The sequence below is a fragment of the Sitophilus oryzae genome, unplaced genomic scaffold (genome assembly GCF_002938485.1).
Source record: "Sitophilus oryzae breed Bouriz unplaced genomic scaffold, Soryzae_2.0 scaffold_1060_pilon_pilon, whole genome shotgun sequence".
NCBI lineage: Eukaryota > Metazoa > Arthropoda > Insecta > Coleoptera > Curculionidae > Sitophilus > Sitophilus oryzae.
This window is the reverse complement of record NW_022145683.1, coordinates 29,366-56,099: the sequence shown is the minus strand read 5'-3', so window position 1 is coordinate 56,099 and position 26,734 is coordinate 29,366. Positions and strand designations below refer to the sequence as shown.

Sequence of the window (26,734 nt, the reverse complement as noted above, 5' to 3'; positions counted from 1 at the left end):
TTTTCGTAAAAAATTAGACGACGCGTCCTATCAATAAAAATTCGACAAATTTGCAAGTAGCCAATAAAATGAGTGGCCGGAGCGATTTGCGGTGACGTACTCGTCAAGTCGACGAATAAAATATATTGCTGTTATGCTGTTTATTTAAATGTTTTTTGTCCGCACTCCTTTCATAGACACAGATCCAGTAGTAATATTCCATTATTTAGATCCATTATTTAATATTTAACATAAATCGACATAGTAAAGTGCGTCTGCTGGATCTGTGTCTATGAATGGAATGCGGACAAAAAACATTTATTATAATTTTAATTTAATTATTTATAGTTTAAATAAACAGCAATATATTTTATACGTCGACTTGACGAGTACGTCACCGCAAATCGCTCCGCCCACTCATTTTATTGGCTACTTGCAAATTTGTCGAATTTTTATTGATGGGACGCGTCCTCTAATTTTTTACGAAAAACATCGAGAGAATATCGTTTCCCCTCTCACGGATACCCCGTAGCTACAGAACGAACAGACGCACTGTAAGAAACTACGTAATTATTTTAACCTAGTTTAAAAGACTTATTTTATTTAACCAGTTATCTTAATAAACTGCACTGAAAATGAACTTGTGCATCTTTTAGATAGCATAGTGATGTGAAAACCGCATCTTTGTATCTCTACTCGTATACCTACGAGAAACCCTGTAAAAACTCAAAAATGAGACGCCCTTTAAAACTGAATGGTTGAGCACCTAAAATGGATTTTAGGGGATTTTCGCATCAGGTCCAGGTGACACTTCGTCAACATTGTTGACGTAAAATTGGAGAAATCCATTAGGATATCTAATATTGATAAAGCTTAGACTAATGCATATGAATATGTCGATGAAGATTGATTATTACTGTGTATTTTCTTGCGGAATATGGGAAAGAATATATGAAAAAAGAAAAATCATCTTCAACTCTTATAAAGAAAGCTTTTAGTCTTAAAATAAGCTTTTTTTAAAGACTGCCTCTCTATAGCTTAAATTGATATGGTAATATGGAAAGTACGACTTAAAGTTTTTGTACGTCTCTTGAGATGACGTTACATGTAAATTCAACGTGTCTACCACAGCGAACAATTAAATTAGAATTTCATTTGCATTTATCTTTGAGGAAGCTGAACCAGTTTAAAACCTAAATATTTTAATTTAATATTAAAGCATCCACTTTCAATTTTAACTTAAAGCATTAATATGTATCAATTAAGAAAAACAATAATTACATTAACTTTAAAGGTTTTAGCCAGAGTTGATTAAATGGCTTCTGTTTTATTTTCAAAAAAAGGAAAACCAGGCAAAAAATATGATTTTTGAGGGGGTGGTTTTAAAGAAATGGGTTTTAAAGGAGTGTCTTGAAAAAAGTTTGTATTTATTTATTTTTGATTTGTGTGCAATAAACTTGTAATTAAAAATTACCATTTCATTTTTATTTATTTTTTGTATCAGTGTAATTCGTAATAATACAAAAATTTAAAGATAATATCGTGACCACAAAATACCTTGAGAAATAAGAAAGTTGAGAAACCAAAAATGTTGCTGTATATTGATCAAGGAATAATAAATGTACCATACGATCGAAAAAAAAACAGCGTCAAAGACGGTTGGGGAATAACAATCGATGATAATTTTAGGGAGGTCAAGCCCAAGACGTAATTTACTTGGCCTGTACACTTCTATTTTTTTATTGGCACTACCAGTTGGCCTTAAAAATATATTTTTATAATGAGTAAAATTATTTTTAAACGGAGTAGTTTCAAATTCGAGTAAAGATCATTTTTTGGTTTGTCTGCGAAAGTTCTATCCTTTTTTAATCTTTCTATAATTACTGTTAATTTTTATGTCAATTTTTGGTAAATAACGCATCCTGAGACTGACCTTACTCGCCAAAATTAATATCGATTGTCATTCCCCAGTCGTCTTTGGCTCCGTTTTTTTCGATCATACGGTATATTAAGAAGAATTGTTTGGACTAAAATGTAATTATAGTATGAATTTTGCGTCAGTAATTTTATTTAAGATATTTTCAAACTCACAATGCAAAAGTTAATCTCCCTCAGCGGACAGTCTCTCAGCTGCATGTAAGTATCGTTGATACAGGGCGTTATGGAACCCACTGAGGTCTGTTGTTTAATAATGGGGAAGTTTGTCTGGGAAGTTCATAAATAATTTTTTAACCTGCAAGGTGTTGGCGACAATTTAATTTATGTGCCATGTCGTTGTCTTTAATAATTATTCTCTTTTCGGGTTAATCGTCAAAATTCAAGTTGGAAATTCATTAAGGCGTTTATTTCTTACTGAATTAATATAAGCTTATTATAATATCCTCTTGTTTAATCAAACAATAAATATAGTCATAACTATCTTGGGACATTATTGATGTCAATTCCCTCTACCTTTTATAAGTAACAACCATGAAATACAATAGAGATTTTGAGTAATAAAACAGGGTCCGGCAATAGTGCGTCGGGCATCTGTAGCTCCTGTAATGAGAAAGTTAGGAATTTTATTTAAGTGCAAACCTAAAGTATGTATTAGGATGTATTTCAGGAAAATATTTTAACTACTACAGTTACTCAACAGTTAGTTTCTTTCTAAATTGAGAATGAAAGTTGCCGTCTGTCAATTATACGAGGGAAAACAAAACGTAGAATGTAGATATGATGGTATAATTTTGAACCACCCTGTGGAGTACGTTAACAAAGCAAGGAATTTGAAAATCATTTTATTATCTAGGTGTATCTTTTCTCGATAGATTGTTTTTTAGTTCATGTCAATAGCTTTACTTTTTTTGAAGATATTCGCTTTTGAAGAAGATACTAACATTTTTTCGTATTTTTACATTAAACCGATATCTTCGCTTTTACTCCTAGCGCAAACTAATTTAGGTCATAGTCAACAGAGCTATAAAATAGTATTTATGATTTATAGAATGTCACTGTTTTTGAAAAATCATATTATTATTGTCTGTGCTTTAGTTAACTCTCTTATTGTCTGTGCGTCTGTTACTCTTAGCTAACTTCTAAGATATTAGGTTTTCGGTTCAAAAGTTGATCTATACTATGATCAATTAAAGCAGCAATAGCCAATACTTCAGAACTAAAATCCCTCTCTACCAAAGCTCTCTACTCTCTATTAGAGTAAACAATAATAATATAACTTTTCAATGCCAGTGACATTACAAAAACAATAAACACTCTTTTATATTGTGTTGATGAGGATCCAAAATCAATGGTTAAATTACTGTCTTATTCAAAAGCGAATATCTTAATAAAGCTATTGATAGATACGTACCTGGATGATAACATAATTTTTAAATTTCTCGCTTTGTTAACATATTTCACAGGGTGTTTCAAACTTTCACCAATACATCAACATTTTGTTTTTCCTGGTCTAATTGACAGATGGAAACTTTAATTTTTAATTTAGAAAGAGCTACTAAAGAGCCAAATAATTTAGCTACAAACTGCTTAAAAATTTTTAAAAATCGGCCCTCTAGAACAAAATATATTAAAGATTACAGTTGAGGGTTGGAACCTTTGCTGTTAAACAGCAAAATAAAAACACTAAATCACTACAATACACCAAAACACTTTTACTCTGGACGCGCGTTTCGCTAACCATGCATCATCAGCAGATGATTATAAACTAAAGTACAATCTACAAGTTGAGCGTTTATATACTCGCCCAGTGGGCACCGAGTGGGCGTGGCAAAATCTAGCCAACCGAGTCAGAGCCAACTGAGCGTAACAGGTAGATTTCCGCCACTAGAGTAATAGGAACAAAGAACTTGAAGGAATTGGACCGTTGTCTCTGTTCATACTATCTTTACATTTATTAATTCTGATGCTTTCATATGCATCTAATTGCCTGTAATTTGAGACTTGTTTAATTAATTTTAAATTATTAAGATCTATACAATGTTCTTTATTATCAACAATATGTTCGGCAACGCAAGATTTATCCGGTCTTACCATATCTTATCTGAGCTAAATGTTCTTTAAATCTAGTTAATATTGATCTTCTAGTTTGCCCAACATATTTCTGATTACAATCTTTACAAGAAATTTCATAAATACCCGACCTTTCCAGTGGAGGTGTTTTATCCTTTGGATTACCTAATAATTGTTGTAATTTATTATTAGCACTATACACAAGTTTATAATTGACATTCTTAAAAATTCCTTTTAGACCACGGGTTAACTCTCTATCAAACGGTATCGAAAAATATTTAGACGTATCTTTCTCCACTTGAAAAGTCGAATTTTCAGAAATCAATTGAATGAAAAAATCAATGAATGTTGGTGTCTCTTTCAGAGAAATATGTTTGTGGTTATCAATTCAAAATTTGTTAAGAAAATGTCCATTTTGAATAGTAAGTTTAAAAAATTAAAAAGCTCTAAAAACAAACATGTTTTCCAAAGAGACATAAACATAGTAGAGAATCTTTCTTCGCAGACGTTTGATAAACAAGAGCTCAGTTTATTAAACAAAGGTTTAAAGTTTGCATTGCCCAACTCTGGTAGCGCTTTGGAGGAAATCGTCGTTGGTGTTGAAACTGCTATTCAGCACCTGCCCGAGGCTTCTAAAGTATTTACAAGGGAAGCTTGTAGAAATCAGTTATCAAAAAATATCGTTTCAAGTAACTCATTAAAATCTAACAAGGAGCACAATATTGTCAAGAGTTTGCGTAACAAAGATTGTTTCTACCTAAAAGCTGATAAGGGAAATAAGGTTGTTATATTAGATAAAAAAGACTATTACGATAAGGTTAACAACTTAATCGATAATGGCCCCTACATAAATTTGAAAAAGAATCCTTTGTCTAGATGGTAGCAGACGTTAAAAAACTCTAAAAGAATGTAACACCCTTTATTGATCTTTCTTTTTAAAGAGGAAATTGCAAAATATCCAATCCCTCATTACCAAAATTGTATGTTTTGCCAAAATTCATAAACCGACAAGTCTATGCGCCCAATTGTTTCGGCTGTAGGTTCCTCCGACTTATAATTTGGCAAAAATGGTTATCAAGGGAGTTCGAAAATTTACCTGATCATGAACCTTCTTTCGCAGTTAAAAATAATATTGGAATTCATTAACAAAATTAAAGATATAACATTGCATGAAGGTGAAATTTTGGTCTCCTTTGATGTATCTTCGTTGTTCCCAAGTGTTCCAATTCCACATACTTTAGGCTACTTGAAGGAATTACTGAACGCAAATGGTCTCGACAACAAAACTGTGAATGAATATATTGAGCTCATCGTTATGTATGAAACAAAAATTATTTTCAATTTAATAACAACTTTTTTGAACAGCGGGAAGGTACAGCAATGGGTAATCCATTGTCTCCATTTTTTGGCTAATTTATTCATGAGCAGGTTTGAAGTGGAGGCTAAGAATCAGTTTGAGTATTTTCCAAGAGTATGGTTTAGGTATGTGGATGATATTTTTGCTGTTTTTGACACACATTCAGACACCATAGATAATTTTATTTCTAAGTTAAATAATCGTTTTCCTTCCATTAAATTTACGCATGAAATTGAGAACAACGACAGATTACCATTTCTAGATGTATTAGTTATTAGAAATCCTAATAATTGCCTGGAATTTGATATCTATAGGAAAAATACGACCACACGTAGATATATTCCTAATGAATCACATCATAGTGTTGAACATAAAATGGCTAGTATAAATTTCTTAGTTCATAGATTACTTAGTTTCCCACTTTCCAACGAAAGATATGAAATAGAAAGAGATTATATTAGGAATGTAGCTAAGTGTAATGGATATTTTCCTTCACTAGTTGATAAATTAATTAGAAAACGTAGGTATAGGTTATTGATTTCTGAAAATTCGACTTTTCAAGTGGAGAAAGATACGTCTAAATATTTTTCGATACCGTTTGATAGAGAGTTAACCCGTGGTCTAAAAGGAATTTTTAAGAATGTCATTATAAACTTGTGTATAGTGCTAATAATAAATTACAACAATTATTAGGTAATCCAAAGGATAAAACACCTCCACTGGAAAGGTCGGGTATTTATGAAATTTCTTGTAAAGATTGTAATCAGAAATATGTTGGGCAAACTAGAAGATCAATATTAACTAGATTTAAAGAACATTTAGCTCAGATAAGATATGGTAGACCGGATAAATCTTGCGTTGCCGAACATATTGTTGATAAAGAACATTGTATAGATCTTAATAATTTAAAATTAATTAAACAAGTCTCAAATTACAGGCAATTAGATGCATATGAAAGCATCAGAATTAATAAATGTAAAGATAGTATGAACAGAGACAACGGTCCAATTCCTTCAAGTTCTTTGTTCCTATTACTCTAGTGGCGGAAATCTAACTGTTACGCTCAGTTGGCTCTGACTCGGTTGGCTAGATTTTGCCACGCCCACTCGGTGCCCACTGGGCGAGTATATAAACGCTCAACTTGTAGATTGTACTTTAGTTTATAATCATCTGCTGATGATGCTAACATGGTTAGCGAAACGCGCGTCCAGTGTAAAAGTAAAAGTGTTTTGGTGTATTGTGGTGATTTAGTGTTTTTATTTTGCAAAATATATTAAACTTTAAAATACATGAAAATTTTAAGGTGCCCGTTTTTCGTGCCGGTGAGTTAATCTAACTTTTTTAGATGTTTATGATTTTAGCAGACCAAGAGCTGAAAGGAAGATAACATACATAGTAAGTACACTTTAAATACAAAATACACTTACGAACAAAATACACACAAACAAAAAAAAATCAAGAAAAATTGATCAAGCAGTTTTTTTTAATTTTAATCAAAATTCACTGTATCATTTATAAGCTTGATTTTCATGCGTCCGTTATCCGTTGATTCGATGGTTCAACGGAGCTCTGATTGGTCATAGCGTTTTCGCCGCCACTTTTCACACATCACTTTTTTACTCCGGCCCGTCAACGGAGAAAGATCGTACGATAACGGACGTTTTGACACTTTTTTTGACAAATTTAATCTAAGCTTGATCTAACCTTAATGAAAATATAATAGTACAAGAGCTAGCAACCTCGGGAAAACGAGAATTTAAAGAAAGCTGGTCCTTTAATATATCTTTGCTATGCTCTCCTGACCAAAGTGTGGGCCGTCTGGTTGCCGGTAGACTACTGCGATTTACTACTGCCCATCACATCTATACAGGGTATCCCACTTTCTTGTGGTTTATGAGATATCTCGTTTATGAGATGCGATTTTTACGTTACTTTGCTACTTTTTATGAAACTAAATATGCTACACTTATGGTTGTCCTAGCCTCCTTAGTTTCTGAAATACAGCGCGAATTTGTGATGTGCAGTGGGGAACAGATGTTGAATACAGATATGATGCGTAGTAGTGAACGCAACGTACCGGCAGTCAGACGGTCCGCACTCTGTTCAGGAGAGCATAGCAAAATATATAGTAAAGAACTAGCTTTCTTAAAATCTCTCTCGAAATCATTGCTAGCTCTTAGACTATAAGTGTGCTATAAGTAAAACCACAAAATCGTTATGCAAATGAAAATATAAAATTACACTAATCACAAGCAAATCCGATGAATGGAGGTATGAAAATGCTATAAATTTAAAAACTGCGTAATGTTCTTAGCAATGGAAGTCTTTAAATTCATTCAATAAAATTAATATCGTATCATCGTATCGGATAACGGATGCATGAAAATGAAACTTTATCGGCGATTTGAACTGCAACGATAGTCGATTTCAAGCGTTCGATGTATAATTTCAATTATTTTGGCCTGCAGCTTCTCATGTGACAATGAGACGAAATCTCGTTACTAATGGAGGCAGGGAACGCCACTCCGAAACGTATATAAATCATTCTGTTCAGTTTGAAGCCATCAGGCCTAAACCCGACACTGTACCAACGCTTTATTTCCCCAAAGGAATTAAATAGTTATACGTAATTAGTATAATTGGATGTAGTGATGGGCATGACGATTCATTTTAGTGAATCGAATCACGCGATTCAATTTTCCATAATGAATCGACTCTTACGATTCGTTCATTTGAACAAACCACAAACACACGTTTTACAGTATAAATAGATTTTTTTTGTATATAACTTTACATAGCTTGAATTTTATAGCCATGATGTTTGTTCATGGCTTTTGTTCGAGTCTATTGGTGCCCTTCTACATTAATACACGTTCTTCATGAATATGGAGACGGCGTTAAATTATAGTTTACTAATACATATATAAAATTGGTACAATAACACATCAACTTGAAAATATGAAAACTGAGTTCCGTAGAGTGTTTCACGTAAAATCCAGTGGCTAACTAGTTTTTCGCTCAGAGCTGTAATTTTCGGAATATTACTATATACAGGGTGTTTCAAAACAAATGCGAAAAACTTCAGGGGGTGATTCCTTGTTCAAAATAAAGGGTAGTTTGCTTCATAAACGTTGGGTTAAAAGTGAACCATTAGGGAGATATCGCGGTACAAAGATGGCGGAAAAATAATGTTTTTATTTTTTATCTTGAAAACGAAAAGAGATAATAAAATTTTATGGAAGCATTGCTGTTATGAAAACACACTTGGTAATTTTTTCACTTTTTTAAAATGAGTGGAAGGGGTTGAAATAAACTACCCCTATCATTCTTGTTAACGAAATTTAAAAGAAAAATCTTATCAAACACATGCAAAAAATTAATTTGGATAGTTTAGTTTGTTTAGAAACTGTTTTATCTCTTGTATTTTTGATAAAACTCACCGATTTGAAATTATAAAATAAAATATAATGCATTACATGCCAGGACAAAAAACATTTTCTGATAAAGAATCTAGTGGGCTGCTGTAATTTTTTTTTAATCATAAGAAAAAATCTAGTCGGCCGCTGTTACTTTTTAGGATGTTCCAATATTATTTTATTTGACATTACTCTACTGCAATACGTTATTATCTAGATGATTATTATTATCGTTATTATCACTAGATTCTTAATCTAAAATGTTTTTTGTCCTGACATGTAATGCGTTTTTTACATTTTATTTTTAATTTCAAATCAGTGAGTTTTATCAAAAAAACACAAGAGATAAAAAGTTTCTAAACAAACTAAACTATCCAAATTAATTTTTTTGCAGTTTGATAAGATTTTTCTTTAAATTTTGTTAACAAGAATGATAGGGTAGTTTATTTCAACCCCTTCCACTCATTTTAAAAAAGTGAAAAAATTACCAGAAAGTGTGTATTCATAACAGTAATGCTTCCATAAAAATTTCATTAGTTTATCTCTTTCGTTTTCAAGATAAAAAATAAAAACATTTTTCCGCCATCTTTGTACCGCGATATCTCCCTAATGGTTGACTTTTGACCCAACGTTTATAAAGCAAACTACCCTTTATTTTGAACAAGGAATCACCCCCTAAAGTTTTTCGCAATTGTTTTGAAACACCCTGTATATGTTTTGTCAAGTAGAACACCCTGTATTAACCACCCTTTTATTTATCTTGTTATGTTGTATACTATACAGGGTGAGTCTTAAATAAGTGCAAATATTTTCAGGACTGGTAGATCTCGATAAAAGAAACATATTTCGTCTTTACCATTTTTCAGATAAGTCCAAAATAACCTAGTTAATTAAGTTTGAAAATAAAAAAAATAAGGTTTTTAGAAAAAAAATTGAGAGCCACCGGATTTTTTTTGTATGTGTATCCCTTTTATTGCCGTAACCATAGAGTAAAGCCGTAACTATGGTAATATCCATGTAATATCAGAGGTTAAGAAATTATACTGTGGGAAAATTTGCGGTGAATAAGCAGTTCTAAAAAGTTTTCGAAAAATATACAGGGAAATTTAAAAAAAATGCACGATTTTCAACATCTTTTTTTAGCGAAAAAAACCTCATAGACGAGATTCTAGGGTCGAAATATACTACCCCTAAAAATATTTGAACTTATTTAAGACTCACTCTGTATACATATATACTCTATTCTTATTTTTAACATAAATCAACCTAGTTTAAAAGAGTACTATTATTTTATTTTATTGAATGTAACCAGATAATTTTGCTTTCCGTTCTGTTTTCTTAATAAACTGCACCTATTAATTGAGTTATTGATATTTTTAAAGCACTGGGACATAATTCTACACCCAAAAACTACCGTGGAATGGTCAATAACCAAAATTTGACTCGAATCACAAAATATGTCCATTTAGAATTTTGACTTATATGTCATGAAATGAAAGTAAAAGCAGCACCCCTTTGAGTTTGTTGGCGCACTAAATTCATGAAATATCGATCCCTATATCATAGATAAATGCAACAAGTTTAGATTGGAAAGCCCGTAAAAATTTTGGGTCGCGAAACTTTTTTGGGTCGCGACCGTTATACGCGATCTGGCGCTGCTATAGCGGTCGCTAAGAACAACGGCAAACAAAAACAGAATAATTTTCTCTTGTCAAAGTCAGAATCTTCAAAAATCATAATAATCTTTCAAAATCTAAACGGCCCTCATTAAACTGAACAATTATAATAGAAATATTATCTCTTAAATGGCTTTACTGAAGAAACCAGAAGGTTTAGCTATAGGAACATGATATATCGTTGAAAAGCAATTTTATTTGAGTTTCGATTTTTTAAATAATAACATAGGCTTGAATTTAAAATAACAATAATGTGAACGATTTTATAACAAACGGAAATAATTATTTTTTCTGGCCTCCCTGTGGGATATCTATTTATCTAATCAGCTGGATTTAGAAATATCAAATATGTCGACTTTCCTTAACCTATAAACCAAATTTTAGCTTTCGATATGCCGAATTTATGATTTAACCAATGCTTATTCAAGATCATATTTTTGACAATTTTACACATATGTTATTTTTTATCGCGAAAACTATTAGAGATTGATATAGGTTAGTATAATAAAAAAATGTTGATATATGGAAATAGTTTCTGAAATTATAATAATATACCGGGTGTTCCATTTCAAATAACATAGATGCTACCACTTTTAGTATGAAGCGGCAACACTGTAATATTGAAAATAATTTAGACAGGTGGAGCAGGTGCCTTTATGCAAAGATGCAAATTTTCAAAACCCGGGGATTTTCATCACCGGTTCTCCATAAACGTCTAATGGTGGGTTCATACAGCCAAATAAAATAAAATAAGAATAAAATAAAATAAAATAAGAAAGTTGGTTATATGGGATACCGTACATGCGTTCATACAGCCAAATAAAATAACAAATAAAATAAGAAGTCTTTATCTTTTAACTTCTTGTTTTATTTTATGTGAAAACGGCTTTGCGCACGCTTAATTCTAACCTACAAATATATTTCCAGTTTGGATTTAATTTATTTTATAATTTCACATAAGTAAAATGTATAATATAGTAGGCAACGAATAAATAAATATACTATAAATAGTAAAATTACTATAAAACAATCGTAAAAGTTAACTTTTATCCAGCCTCATCGTACTGCGCATGAGCAAATATATATTTCTTATTTTATTTTATTTGACTGTATGAACGCACACAAATAAGAATTCCTTATTTCTTATTTTATTTTATTCTTATTTTATTTTATTTGGCTGTATGAACCCACCATAACGTGCCATGGCCGTGAATCACCCTGTGTAGGTGTTCCCTATTTTCTCACTCAGTATAAGAATACTTATTTACGCCAAAACTTTTAGGTAAGTATTATATACATTGTAATTTAAGTAAATACCTAGTTTCAGGAATATACATATAACTAGATAATTGTATTTAATTAGACAACTGAAATAGCTTTTTGCTTTCAAACAAACTCCAAACAAGGCAATTGTTTCACGAGTCTCAAAACAATAACACCTCTCTGCCAAAAGCTATTTTCGAATAATACAAGGTCAAGTTGGCCGCGTTCCGTACGAAAGGGATTAGGTTTAAACACCCCCCGGCGTACTTTAACACGAACGGTAATTAGTAGCCCTCGTTACGGTTACGATATTACTTAAAATTAACATACATCCATATGCAGCATCGTTATTCTCAAGAATATTTGATTAGATATACAGCTACCTTTTTGCTCTTACTTTCCTTAAAATATACAGGGTGGTCTGAACTGTATTCCGGAAACTTCGAGTTTCGGAGATTAAAGATGTAGAAGTTTCATTTTTATTTCAATTTTTTTAAATAATTTCTGAAGTAAGGTCAATATTTGGATGAAAATTGGTGTCTGGGAGTTTTTTGACATGAGAAACTTGATTTTGATGTCAATATAACTCCTACTTATAGAGGGCGCCACCTACATATTTTTTCACTGGTTTGAAGAGTATTAACTTTTCGTCCGTACCTTTATAAAACTACAGAGGAAAAAAAAATACACATTTACGACGTTTTTTACCTAGAAAAGGTCTCTTGGTAAAAATCGCTACAATTAATGGTTCTCGAGATATTTGCAATCGAAATTATAAATAGCTATCATCATTGACATAGAAACATGTTGACTAAATAGTTATTAGACTGAAATCATAAACTTAAAATGTCTTTTTGCCAAAAGTTCAACAAAAATTGTTTTATCATCAGATGATCACAGAAAAATTTATGATGAATTTAAAAAAATAAAAAATTATCTACTCAACGCATTTCTTTTTTATCACTAACAACTTGTATCGACTATTTCCATTCTAAATATCTTAAGAATAGTTCCTCGTAGCAATTTTTACCAAGAGATATTTTTTACGTAAAATATCACGGAAATGTATATTTTTTCACTCAGTAGCTTTATACAGGTACGGACGAAAAGTTATTACTCTTCAAAACAGTTAAAACACATGTAAACGGCGCCCCCTACAAAAAGGAGTCATATTGACATCGAAATCAAATTTCATGTTAAAAAACTCCAGACACCAATTTTCATCCGGATATTGACGTTACTTCAGAAATTATTTGAAAAAAAATCGAAATAAAAATGAAACTTCTACATCCTGTATCTCCGAAACTAAGCATTTTGGCATATATTTATATGAACTTTTTTTACTTATTTTTATCTACAGTATATGCTGCCGAAGCTTCCAGAATACAGTTCGAACCAATCTCTGTATAACCACTTATAAAGTACACAAAAGCTGACATTCTCAGTGGATTAACCCCATGCTTGACTGCATCCCACCTTTTTCATCGTGAAAATATGATTTTTTGTGTAGGTCTACAATAATTACATTTATTCAAGGGACAACCTCTATATATTTTAAAATAATGCTTTACCTACAGGATGGAGCTTCATTTTACAAAATCTACACTGAATGAAAATGACTCGTAAGGACTTAAAGGCCGAGATAGATCAGTATAATAATGTTCCTGTATATTGAAGAAACTTTGCTAGAGGGTGCCGTGAAGTTCTAGTAGGAAATTAAATCAAAGCAGTAATTAGTTTACTTACCTGTGTCGCTACAAATAATAGTTTTCATTTGTAATTGACTGGCTATGGGATCAAATTAATTTGTTTGAAATCCATGAGTAAACATGTTAATTGAAATTTAGTTAATTAGGCAGTTAGGGCTTATTACATTTTAAATTGTTACAAAATAAACAACTTTATATCGTAATAATTAAAGTAATTTAATTATACAAATTAAAAGAGTTTAGCTTGTTATTTATAGAGTATACATTATTTTTGGGGTATAGTATAGTACAGCCTTTGTTTATTAAACCTTTCTCTCATTCTTCTTTTGTGTTAATAAATCACTTCCAGCTCTTTGCAAAGTTCCCGATGTCGCCGATGTTGACTTCTGCTGCTCCCTCTAGTCCATCCAGAAAACCTTAAAGCCCTAGAGTTTTAAAGCGTCGGTATTCCAGTGCCGGACAGTGGCACAGCAGGTGCCCTATGGTTTCTTTTTCCTCTCCGCATTCTCTACAGCAGTCGTCGTTGGAAACCTTCCACCTTAGAGGTTTACCCCCGTGGGGCCAGGGGCGTAGATAGGTGTACGCTATGGGGGTGGTACTATGATTAAGTCGTAAAAAAATCACCGTCGGAATTTTTTGTCGAATTAAAACGACGGCGATTTTTTGTCTTCAAAATATATAAAAACATAACACAAAAATTAAAATATAGATTTGTAAATAACATAAACAAAAATGAAACAACGACGTTTATTAGTTAATTTTCTATAAATAAAAAACTCTAAACTATCAAAAAAAACTATAAAAACTATACACTATAAATAAAACTACAAAACAAAATCAAGTTTTCTAGTACACTGTTTGGAAAACCTGTCAATAACAGCATCAACATTTATTTCACTATCTTTATGGATATTGATTAGAGTTAACCCCATTAATCTGTCCTGGCCAATAAGAACACTTTGCATGCTTTTAATTAGGTCGAACATATTATAAACGATAAAGCATACAAAGTGTTCTTATATGTCGGATATTAATTAAAAAAAATCCTTTCATAGTCAATGACTATTTCTCGTATCTCGTCAAGCGTCAGGGGGGGGGGGGTACTGTCCCCCAGTATCCCCCCCTTATCTACGCCCTTGCGTGGGGCAGTTTCCACTGATGACATCTACAATTATGCCTATTAGGTTCTTTTTGTGCTCTAGTAGTTGTTTTGTCTTTTTGCTATCTACCACTGGCCACAGTCTTCGAGCTGTAGCGCAGTCCTCACGGTGTTGCTACATCTCTTGCTGCTTGACCTAGATGGTAGTTTCTATAGCTTCTTTCAGCGTGTTGATCGTCACAAGTGATGGGTCATCTGCCACGACCTCTCCCTGGCCCCTCTTTGACGAGTCTGTCTGATTCTTGATTGACACCCACATTGCCTTTGGCCCGACACCCAGCACAGAATAGCCCCGCCCTGACGCAGCCGGGACAGTGTTTCTCAGCAGTCAATCGCAGTTTTCGATCTCACTGATTGCATGGTGATGCTTGTTAAAGCGCTCAAGTTGTCAGAGTATATCAAGATATCCCCTATTGGTCTATCAGCAATTTTTCTCGTATATAATATCTCTCGTATACAACTGGCCTTACGTATCCTTTATAGCGTAAACCTCTGCTCGTAGAACATTACAGCCATCCAATAGCCTCAAAGATCGTCGGATGTCTAGTTCTTCTGAGAAGATGCCTATACCTGTGCCTCCTGAAGTTACGGAAGCATTTGTGTAGACTGCTATCTCTTGAGTGTTCATTACTCGGTTGCTTTCCCATTCTTTCTCTCCATAGGTGTTGTGAGTGTTGCATTTTTCAATGTCACTTATACGTCATAATAGATATACGTCATAAGACGTCAAAAAATTTACCTAATGAACGCTATTGTTGTTTGTATTGTGAGAAATTTTAGTTCTGCCGTGAGGTAGCTGATGTAAAGAATAATCAGAATATGAGATGCATAACTCCAAAACGCATAAGCCTCATCGACCTCGACACAAGGATGTTTCCAAGCAGCACAATTCAAAACCAAAAAAGCATCATCGAAAACATCATCGCTCAAAAAACGTCCTAGACCCCATACAAGAGACATCCGTAGAGAAAATACATGTAGATCAGAACGCTTGTGGTGATTTTGCAAAAGATAATGTCAAAAACGTTGCTAAAGACAAGCATAGAAGAAAGAAAAAAGTAAAAAAAAATAGTGAAAAGTTAGAAAAAAACTTGATTGTGGCACAGGGATCTGTTGAGAATGAGAGTAATAATTTATTACAAGACTAGAAATTTATTTAGAAGAGAAAAATCGTTTGAAGAGTCTCATAAAGAAGAGAAAAAGGAAACAGCATTATAAAAAAAGAAACAAAACACAGAGAAAACTAGATGAAAAAGAACTAACAAAGAAAAGCAAAAAATCTGAAGAACGCGCCCCTCAAAAACAATAAAGAAAAGTCTGAAAAACATACGAGTAGAAGAAGACATGAGAAACCTTGCAATACCGTTCAAGAAGTGATCTTCTGTCAAACCCACCAAGTGCCTTTTAGTGATGTGAACGATAAAATTCAACTGAAGTGAAGGACTTGTATAAAAGACTAAAAAATGAGAAAGATCATAAATTGTGCAGAGAAATAAAGGAGCAGATAGAAAATAAGAAGAATGAAAAGAATGAAAGTAGGAGAGAGTCAAAACATTTTGGATTGAAGAGAAGTTGTGTTAGTCGCGATTTTAGAGAGGATAAAGAACGTTCAACAAGAAATCATAAAAGGTACTCTTTTTAGTTTTAGGTAGTATATATGCTTGATGTAGAAATGAAGAGCTGGAATAATCTAGGTATTTTTCCAAGGATCCTTGATTAAAATTAGTGTTTTTAACACAGCCATTACACTAACCATTGAAATTAAAATACGATTTTTAAGCGAGAATGTCAAAGTTGGCATATGATATGGCATTCTATTTAGAGTCTCATTTTCTACCGAATAAAGCAGTACTGAGTGCCATTTAAAAAATCAAAAAAAAGTTGTAGTCATTTCCGGTGAACAGAAGTAACCGAAAACAATTGAATACGTCAATTAATCCTAATTTATGTCTTATACTAACATACCGTACCCTTTTATCTAAAAAAATTAAAAAGTTAAAGGGGTGAGCCATTTTTTAGACGCACCTGGTATATGCTACTACTATATGTATACCGTGATCTTAATTTTAATTTAAATTTATAATTTTGTGAATTGAATGCAGTTGACAGCCTTTTTTTTTCTTGAAAATGTATTCTAAAATATATCTTTATTGCTTTTAGATGTAAATCAGAGGAAAATAATGACAACGCAATTAAAGACCAAAATAAACATTCAGAAAACAAAAAAGCACGAAAGACAAGTGCAGATATACAAAAAGAAGACAAAAAATGTCATCAAGACCAATCCACAACCATGAAAGAAGAAGAAATACGAAAAATTGTCGAAAGCAATATGAAAAACTATTTTGCCAAATTTCAGCATATTCTCGATAAAAAACTGGATGGTTTCATGCAGTTTGCTAAAAAAGATAACGAAAAATCCATCCCAAAACTAGATGAAAACGAACCACCAAAATCTAAAACCAGAGAAAGCAAAAGAAGTGATTCTGCTGATGTAAAGAAGGAACGAAAATACAAAGACGAAATTGTGAATGAAGTACTAAAAAAACTACGTAAAGAAGAAAGAAAAACATAAGTCTAGACATGAAGAAAAGAAACGTTCACATATAACCCAGCTAGAAACAGAAGAAAAGAAAAATAGGAAGTGATAAAAGAGGTAGAAAGTCCAAAAACTCACGTTGAGGTTGTTTCAGAAAAAAGAAGATTGCATAGGAGTCCACACACGAATGCTTCAACTAAAAACGAACGACTTCTTCCAATTTATTCATTTGACACGCATTATATTTCTCCTTTGGACTGTACAACATGTTCTGAGAAACCTTTGAGTTTTCCTTCAAAGACGAGCTACGAGAACCAGAAAACTGACTTGTTTGTTAGTGGAAAAGGACGAAACAGGGTATCAACAACGAACACAGACAGGTATGTAGAGTTTCTATACAGAGCATATAATGACATGATAATATTTAATGATTTTTCCTTGATAAATCATATATATTTGTTACAGATCGTCGCTTGAAAATCCTCAAAGTCATCATCCAAAGTGTAGATACGAAAATTATCCATTTTGTTGTCGAGAATACTATAATTTTTCAATCAAAGAATCCAACAGGGTTCATAAGGAAGCTAGAAAACTAGAAACTGCGGAAAAACTTACTATCCAAGAGCTGAAACCTCTAAGTTCAGAAAACCCCCAAGAAAAAATAAAGATAATGAAGAAAATGGTATCTAAAACGCATCATATAGTAGGAATACCACCTATAGACACTTTTAAACCTTCTGTGGCTGTAGAGACAGGCAAATCTCTTAAAGATACTGGTTGAAAAAGGAAGATTTCTAGAAGGTTTAAGATGTATTATAAATATTCAAACGTACAAACTTTGAAGGAAGAATGTCACAACTTACTGAGTGACAGTAACAAGGATGTCACTATTCCTCTAGAGGAAGAAGTGGAACAAGAAGTCTTTACGAAGAATACTACGATATGCACGAAGCTACATGAATGCTATTTTAAACCTTTGGCCAGCAGTCATTCAGAATACTGCTTTGATTTACGAAAAAAGGCCAATTCTGAGCAATGTCATCGATATAATCATGTAAAATATGAATCAATAGCAAAAGATTCTAAAATTAGTACAATCAAATCAAAATCTGATGTTTTACTAACAATATCTCATGAGAAAACACTTTATTTCTTTTTCAAAACCGTTTTAGATTCCTTAAAACGTATCGAAAAAAGTTGTAAATATAACAAGGAATGTCAAGTTTCTGATATAAAATTGACTGAAGTATCTCTTACTGACGAAAAATTAGAAGAGTTAGAAGAAATATACCATGCAGATATTAAATATCCAGATTTTAAAACAAATGATCCAAAAGAAGTTTATGATGTCTTTGGTTCTTCCTCTAAAAGCAATGTTACCCAAGAGGTCACTGACTCAAAGAAAAATAAAGATCCCTGTGAAAGATGGGCAGCAGAAAAAATTGATGTAGCTGTTGGGTCTAGGAGTAGGATTACAAAAAATACAGTCACTAAAGAAGTGGCTGTAGAAGCAAAATTAAAAACGTCGATTCCATTGATTCGACCACAGAAGAGGGTTAAACAGCTAAAGAGTGTGGCAATATCGCCTATTTATATTACTGATCAAACAGAGATGAAAGAAGTAAGTATATGGTAGATATAATCTATAGAAAATCAATAAAATTTAGCGTTCACAGACATCTACAGTGTTACCAAACTGAATTTCTAATAAACATAATCTGTCTGAATTAGAGCGCTCTTTTATTACTGACATCTCAATTAAGTTATTACACAGGGAAACAAAAGGTAGACGCTTAAATTACATTGAACAGTTAGAAATATTAAAATTCATTAAACGAAAATATAAACGACCAACAAGGATTTCTAAACACATTTTTATTACTCCTATTATTGTAAAAAAGAATATAGTAGAGTATTGTAAACTCCCCTAAACCCACAACCATAGCAAATATATCATTGCAACCTAGTCAGACGGTTAGTTTAAAAAAACTCTTGAAAAAGGCTTAACAAGCGGAAACAAATGTAGAGATAAAGTTACTCTCATTAAATTTGACACATTTAAAAGTTGTTTTATTAAAAATACTAATATTAAACATCATTTAATTAAAATTCTGTTTATATAATAATAATAATGTTTGGTAAAAAATATTTCTATGTGTAAGAGTATTGTGTCTAAAATTGAGGTGAGAAATCGCTGAGAAAATTACTAATTTTATTTGACATTTAAATTCGTGAAAAGTTGAAGTAAAAAAAGTAGCCGTAGCAAGAGTGCGATGTGCATTTGCCAAATATTTTGATGACGACTGCACGCCAACTTTATTAATTTTTGTAGAAATATTTTAAGTAATTATTTTTATTGTTTTATTTAGGCCTATCAAGTAGAGGCACCAAAACTAAAAGTTTGCACGCCAAGATCTCCGGTGAGAAAACAAACTCAACAAAAATCGAGAGAAAGGAGTTCAAATAAAAAGTCTCCTCCACGAACACTCAATAACAACTTTGAACTGACGTGTCCCCAAACAGTTTTAACTGTAGAAAAGCACGAGATCTTTGTTAATAACAACGATAATATGGATCAAATATTAAAAAATAAACTACGTAAAGCAAAAACTCCTCTAAAAGATCGATTGACTCGAAAAACTAAAGATAAAGTAATGAAAGATCATAACGTACCTACAGATACCTGCCTGAATGCTTGCTTTCCTCATTCACCAAGAACACCAAAGACCCCAAACAAAAAAGAAGGTATTGTCTCTCGGTTTGGTGCTATCACAAAACCTCTAGCCGTGCTTCCGGTGATATGGAAGCAAAAGAAAGGAGAACTGAAAGAAGTTAATGTTAGTTCCACTTCTTCTTCCCTGAGTGATACTTTAGAAAACGTTAAACGAAGCCAGTCTTTGAACGACATCATCAAAAAAAGAGAAGAAAGCACTAGGTCAAAAACCACTTGCGGTACTAAAAGAGGGTTAAAGGAATTCCACGATACATGTGGAAGTTTTATCAGTAATAACATCGAAAAATTCACTAACAAACCTACAGTAAATCGTTCTCAAGGACTCGAAAATGATATAGAAAATAAACTTACTGGTAGATTATTCTTGACAAAAGATTACAAAACTGGAGAGATCAGCTCGTATCAGAGAAGAAAACTGTATGACCAGTCCATCAGGAAAAGAATGAAGAGAAAATTTAAATTATCACGCATGGAAATGACCCCTCAAGTTTTTGAAGTTCGTTTCCTTTCAATGATCAACCAAGACAACCTTTTGAAGGAACGAAAACGTCCGATATCGCCTATTTTCCATAAAAAAGATAACTGTGTTGTAAAAAAGAGTGACAAGCTTGATAGAGGTGATAATAATCGCGAAGAAGATGTTGAGCAAAGCAAAGAGGCTGTAGAAGCTGTAAAAGATGAAGAATCCTCTGTAACTAAGATTTATTTCAATAAGGAACTTAAGGAGCAAGAAGCTTTAGTGGAGTTATGCAAGAAGTTATTAAAACTAAACAAGACTAATGAGCTTCAGGCTGTTCTCAATGGAAACAAGTGCTTTTGTAGCTCTTTTACACAAAACTGTAACGGATGTCATGAGTTTATGAGCTTTTTGGATCTTTTACACAGTTCGATGTCCAATTATTGTACATCGAGCGGATTGGAAAAGACCAATAAGGAAGAGAAGCCTGGAATATGTTCTGGTGGAAAGTTTGGGGAGGTTTTTCCAGGTAATTTTGGTTGTAACCGATCGCTTTCGTGCCAGAGTTTCGGTATTTCTGAACAGAATAATTGTTTAATCCAACCAATCAGTTGTCCTATGTTATTTGACAACAGCACATCGTTTGATTATCTCTACGAACATTCTTCGGACTCCAACAAAAGTGAAACCAGTGAGAAATTTCTTCAAAGTTTTACAAAAGTCGAGCACAACTTCGACATGGATATGAACCAGTACAACGTGGAGAATTCATGTTTTTATATGTCGAAAAGTACCACCGAAAGCGGGTATTCTAGTATCAAGTCGAAACAGAATTCTTGCAGCAGTTTTTTCAAGAAATGCAAGATCATTACGATGTTGAAATCGAAGAAGAGTTCGGAATTGAATGTTGTTACGGATCTGCAGAGTGATTGCTACAGAAAAATGTCTGAGGATTGTCAAAGTTACGCAAAAAAAGTTAGGGAAAATAGCGAGACTAAAGTGAACAACAATGAGGAGGTTTTTCAGAGTTTTCTTTTTAAATATCATTATGTTGGCGAATGACTATTTCTTGGCATCATCAGAAAACGAAGATGATTTCCTGTTGGTTCAATTTGACAAGAACAATTTTGTTTTAGAGAACAATTGTAAACTAGTTTTCAATAACCAAGCTTTGAATTTAGATGTTTTCATGTATTTAGAAAGTGATGTTTGTGGTAAGATTCACCAGAAAGCTGAACAAAAATTTATAAACATGATAATGCAGGCGTATGACAAAGAATTTGCTTTGTGTCAATCGTTTTTGAAGAATGGGGAATTTCTGGAAACAGTCCTTGTACCTGCTGTCATCTCTCAAAAACGCACAACAATTAAAAAGGCAAGAAGTGAGAAATTTAAGAGTTTTTTTACGAGAAAATCAAACGAAAGTTGTATGGAGTCCAAAATATTGATGGTATTTATAAATAAAGTTGGGAGTTTATAGCTATTGCAAATTGCGAATTTGAATTTTTCCAGAGATATACAGGCTGTTCACGCTATAAGTTTTTAAAACCAAAATATTGTACTGAAGTTTTTCTATTCACTAAATTTTATGCTGCAATAATAAAAATATTAATACCTTATACAGAGCGTCTAAAAATTGGTCATATATAATTACTAGCTTTAAACGGCAATAATTTGTTTAATTTAAATCGGAACACCCTGTATATTTTACGCAATTTGTTATCAATATGAACTCTGATTACAGTCTAAATGAAAATGTAGAAAAATAAGTAAAATGTTTTCTCTTTTTTCAGACGCTAGATGAAATGAGAGTTAAAGAAATGGTGGAAAAATTAGCGTTAGGCGCCAAAAAAGATTTTGCAATGTTGGCAGCGGCGGTGAAATCGAACGGAAATATCGATGATGGAATTAAAATTTGCGGCCTTTTGATGTTGCTTGAAAGGTTGTGTTCCGGACATTTCGACCTTTTGCAGGTATGTAGAATGTAGACTGTAGAATGTTTAGGAGGGAGTTAATCACCGCGACCTTATAGATCTATTGTATGTTCTCTTTCTGGAGTTATAGTGAGTTATAACTCATCATACAGTCTCAGGGCTTTAACGAAAGCCAGTATCTGAGACGGCTCCACAAAGGCCAGCTCTCCATCCTCAACATCAGACGTACCAAGGTTCATGCCACGAATGGTCGTCGTCTCGGTGCACTCAGTGATAAGGTGTTCTGAATGGTGTTTCCCCATTTTCCCCACAAATTCTGCATTCGCTGTGTCTGTTTCTCAGTTTCAGCCTACTGAGGTGTTCGTTGGTGAGAGACAGTGTCCTGTTAGAACCCCGTGACAATCCGAAGATTGTTTTTACTTAAATCAAGGAAAACCTTTGATTTTTCTCCCGGTCATAAGTTCTGCATTTTTCGAGTGTCTTAGGAGGACACCCATTCCAGTTACGGATGGAGTCTTCCAGATTCTTCAGTTCAAAGCTTTCAGTTGGTTCCCGTTTGGAAACAGAACGGTTCTAATCCATCCAGTTAGTGGAGTGTCTGCTCCTTTCCTAGCTAGATCATTTGCTTTTTCTCATTGCCTTCTATCCCTTTTGGTGAGCAGGCACCCAGAGTAGAGGACTTTATTTTCTTTGCCTAATTTGTTGAGCTTTCAGGCATTCTTTGACCAACTTCGAATTGGATGGTTATTGAGTTGATCGCGTTAAGTGCTGCTTGACTATCGGATAGATGGCAATTTCCTCGTTTTCGATAGTTCCTATCTAAGATAAATTGTACGCATCTTCGATAGCGCAAATTTCTGCCTGAAGGATACTGGGGTAGGTGTCCATTGGTTCGAGCATTTAGTTTTCGGTCCAAATACTCCAATCCCTGTCCCTGTTTTGGTTTTGGAAGCATCAGTATACCACGTGATGGTATGGTCTTTATATGCTGAGTAAGCATTTCTTCCTTCCAATCCTTTTATTACCAATACTACAGTGAGGTGTTTCTCAAAGTTGTAAATTCTGGGTATGTCATCCACTGGGAGTTGAGAAGTGGAATTTTCTTTTTGAGGGTGTTCCAAGCCCCTGACCTGAAAATTATCCCAGTACTGTTTCCATCAATGACCATTCTAATCATGTTATTGTCGCATTGGCATAACTGCTGACGACAATGTGCAGTGGTGTTAGGTCTAGAATGACCTCCATTGCTGCTGTCGGACATGTTCTCATGTCACCTGTGATGCAGATACATGCCAGTCTCTGTACTTTTCACAGGTTTTGCCTTGCTATATGTTGCTCTAGTTTTGTATAACAAGCAACTGCTCCATAGGTAATCATGGGCCTTACTATCACGGTATACATCCAGCGCAAATGTTAGGGGCAGCCCCACCTATATTTCCCGCCAGTCTTCTTCATATCATGAGAGCTTTTGTGGCTTTGCTGGTAATGTTCTTAATATGCCTGTTCCAGAAAAGTTTACTATCCAGGGTTATTCCGAGATATTTCACTTCCTGTGATTGCAGGTATGAACTTGTCCAAATACTTTTTAAGAAAGGTATTTGAACTTGACATGCAAAGCAGGGACAATAATTGCCTGAGGTTATTAACACTTTATAATTCCCTGTGGTAATACAGAATATATTATGTTCTAGTTGACCGATTTTGATGATTTTTAAGCAATGTGTAGTTAAATTGTTTGCTTTTTAGTATCTCCCTTCTAAATTAAAATAAACTTGCCATCTGTCAATTATACGAGGGAAAACAAAATGTTGATATTATGGTAAAAGTTTGAAACATCCTGTGGAGTACGTTAACAAATCAGCATTTAAAAATAATTTTATCATCTACTTGTATCTTTTCTCGATAGTTTATTTTTGATTCATTCAATAGCTTTTATTTTTTTTTTAGGAGATATTCACTTTTGAAGAAGACACTAACATTTTTTTCATATTTTTACATTAAAAAACTATGCCTTTTGCTTTTGGTCATAGTCAACAGACCTATAAAATAGGGTTTATGATTTATGTAATGTCACTGTCTTTTTGAAAAATTTTATTATTATTGTCTGTTAAGCAGTTTCTTTTAGCAGATGTGGCCTTTTAAGTTCAAAAGTTGATATCTACCATTATCAATTCAAACCAGCAACAGCCTATACTTCAGAACTTAAAACGACCTCTACTAGAGTTAACGCCAATTAACTATAATAATATGAGTTTTAATGTATGCGACATTACATAAATAATATACACCTATGATATACACTATTTTAGTGTGCTGATGAGGACAAAAAATCAATGCCAAAATTGTTGCAAATCGTTACTGTCTTATTCAAAAGCGAATATCTCCAATAAAAATAGCTATCGAGATGAATCAAAAACAAACTATTGAGAAAAAACGTACCTAGATGACAAAATTATTTTTTAAATTCCTTGCCTTGTTAAGATATTCCACAGGGTGTTTCAAACTTTCACCAAAAATCAACATTTTGTTTTCTTTCCTCGTATAATTGACAGATGGAAACTTTCATTTTAATTTAGAGAGAGACACCAAAATGTCAATAATTTAGCTACAAATTGCTTAAAAATCATTAAAAATCGGTCCGCTATAATAAAATATATTAAACTTTAAAATTCATAAAAATTTTAAGGTGCCCGTTTTTTCGTGCCGGTGAGTGTAGAGAGCATTGCTAATTGAATAAATATACGAGTATTCTTAATTATTTTAGATTGATTTAAATTGTGATTCTGCAATTGAAATTGAAAAAGAAATAACGGATCTTTTTGTCAAAGTTTTCATATTGAGTGAAAAAGAAGCCAAAAATGCAAAAGGCAGATTGGGTATCGAGAAATGAAATTGCTGGAAACGTTAATTTTAAGGCACAAGATGTATTTTCTGTTGGAGAATGACCTAATTGCAAAATATATAGGACGAGGAGAAATTACTTCAGAATCTCAATTGAAAGGTAAAATATTAATTTTCTGGTATTTTTAGTTCATAAGAACATTTCTTTTAAATTTATTTTCAGTTGCCAAGCTATCTAATGCGTATATCAAAGGAGTTTAACATAGAAGACTTCAAAAACCTGATTAAAACTACCTAGATCAATCAAAATATAATATCATAAAATACGAAATTCTTATTAAATAAGAATTAAATTTTGAATTAATAAAATATAAATAATAATACAAAAAATACCTACAAATAAAAAAAAAAAAAAAACTAAAAGAATTAAATACTCTGCTATTTATCCTTCGGCAACCGATATCACCTTAGTTAAGCGACATTAGACAATGCTAGAGAAAAAAATTAAAAACGAAATTAGAAAAAGAAAACATGAAAATATAGTTGAATTTTTTTTTGTTGAACGCGTTTTTATGGTAATGTAATTTCGTTTTATTCTTTGATAGATTATTGTTGAGAGAATTTTAATTAACGTCATCGTCATATTTTTTATTTTAAAATGTTAAAGAAGCTCAAAATTTACTTAGTTCAATGCTAAGGAAAGGGTGGTAGTAGTTATCGGAAAATGATACTTTAACAAGAGCAAAAAATATGACGTTAATCATAATTAATAACAAAATATAATAGATACCTTAGAAAAAATTGAAACATATTTTCATATGTTTTTTTTAATTTTCTAAAACGGTATGGATATTTGGAAAGTATAAACGGATTAACCATTTTAGAACACGCAAAATTTTTATGAATATATTTTTCTCAAAATGTCAATGATAAAAAGTTTTTCCTCTTGTAAAGAATCCTGGGACATACAGTATAACAACAAAAACTAAATGTTATTCCATATTTGGTTACTTTCCTTTATAGATACTATTTATTCTCCAGATATAAACCAACTTAAATAAAATAAAAATACTGTTTATATATTTTTTCTGTTATTTTTACACGATTACATTCCAAGGCTTGAACGTTCCAGGTTCGGGATCTTCGAGCTACAATAAAGAAAACAAAAATTATTCATTTTTCCCAGAAAAAATGCCATTTATTTAAATTAGGAGAAACACGAAAGAACGCAATACCTTAGCCGTTATGTTATCTGTACAAGCCATTCGTATTTTGGCAGATGTTGCGGGCGCGTCCAATTCAAAGAAACCCTTTGCATTGTTATCCATTCTGGCCGATATAATCGCTTTTTTAATCGCGAAAAGTATGGATGAAGCTAAAAATAACGGGGGTTCGCCCACAGCTCCGAAAAAATAAAATATTACTTTAATCACCGTTATCTTAAAAATCCGTCAATCCGGTGTTTAACCATAGTTAATTTTGTTATTTTAATATAAAATTCAATTGAAGTGATTAAAATGTACTCCCTCAATACAGAAAGAAATGCAATGTAGTTACAATTAAAGAATAATATTAAATTTAATAATACAAATTTCACAGGTTTGAAATAACGCGTAGAAAATTGTGACGTCACATATCAGCATTTGACTGAATAGTTGACAG

General features: G+C 32.7%; 3 protein-coding genes across 3 annotated transcripts in view; 2 read left to right on the top strand and 1 right to left on the bottom strand.

Moving 5' to 3' along the window:
- The window catches only part of LOC115877216, a 109,771-nt gene extending 94,844 nt beyond the window's left edge, over positions 1 to 14,927 (bottom strand). The window contains exons 1-2 of the mRNA XM_030893378.1: positions 14,919 to 14,927; positions 2,071 to 2,184 (exon numbers count right to left, since the gene is read on the bottom strand). Of these exons, the coding sequence (XP_030749238.1) occupies positions 2,071 to 2,184; positions 14,919 to 14,927 (123 nt within the window). The remainder of the gene's footprint in view (positions 1 to 2,070; positions 2,185 to 14,918) is intronic.
- A 464-nt stretch (positions 14,928 to 15,391) lies between these two features.
- Positions 15,392 to 17,142, top strand: LOC115877207 (rRNA biogenesis protein RRP36-like). Its single transcript, XM_030893368.1, has 2 exons — positions 15,392 to 15,645; positions 16,728 to 17,142. The coding sequence occupies exons 1-2, from the start codon at positions 15,392 to 15,394 to the stop codon at positions 17,140 to 17,142; spliced, it is 669 nt and encodes a 222-aa protein (XP_030749228.1).
- A 772-nt stretch (positions 17,143 to 17,914) lies between these two features.
- On the top strand, positions 17,915 to 25,121 carry LOC115877200. The gene is made up of 5 exons (XM_030893361.1): positions 17,915 to 18,727; positions 19,476 to 21,241; positions 21,324 to 21,747; positions 22,091 to 22,270; positions 24,996 to 25,121. Exons 1-5 carry the CDS (start codon positions 17,915 to 17,917, stop codon positions 25,119 to 25,121), a joined length of 3,309 nt encoding a protein of 1,102 aa, XP_030749221.1.
- Positions 25,122 to 26,734: the final 1,613 nt, after the last annotated feature.

Bases quoted from the DNA above. Each gene is read 5' to 3' on its own strand.
- LOC115877207 (XM_030893368.1), top strand. From the start codon at position 15,392: ATGCATAACTCCAAAACGCATAAGCCTCATCGACCTCGACACAAGGAT. The intron at 15,646-16,727 runs GTTAGAAAAAAA...TATTGCTTTTAG, and splicing joins GTAAAAAAAAATAGTGAAAA to ATGTAAATCAGAGGAAAATA.
- LOC115877200 (XM_030893361.1), top strand. From the start codon at position 17,915: ATGTATTATAAATATTCAAACGTACAAACTTTGAAGGAAGAATGTCAC. The intron at 21,748-22,090 runs GTATTTATAAAT...CTCTTTTTTCAG, and splicing joins TGGAGTCCAAAATATTGATG to ACGCTAGATGAAATGAGAGT. The intron at 22,271-24,995 runs GTATGTAGAATG...TAATTATTTTAG, and splicing joins GACATTTCGACCTTTTGCAG to ATTGATTTAAATTGTGATTC.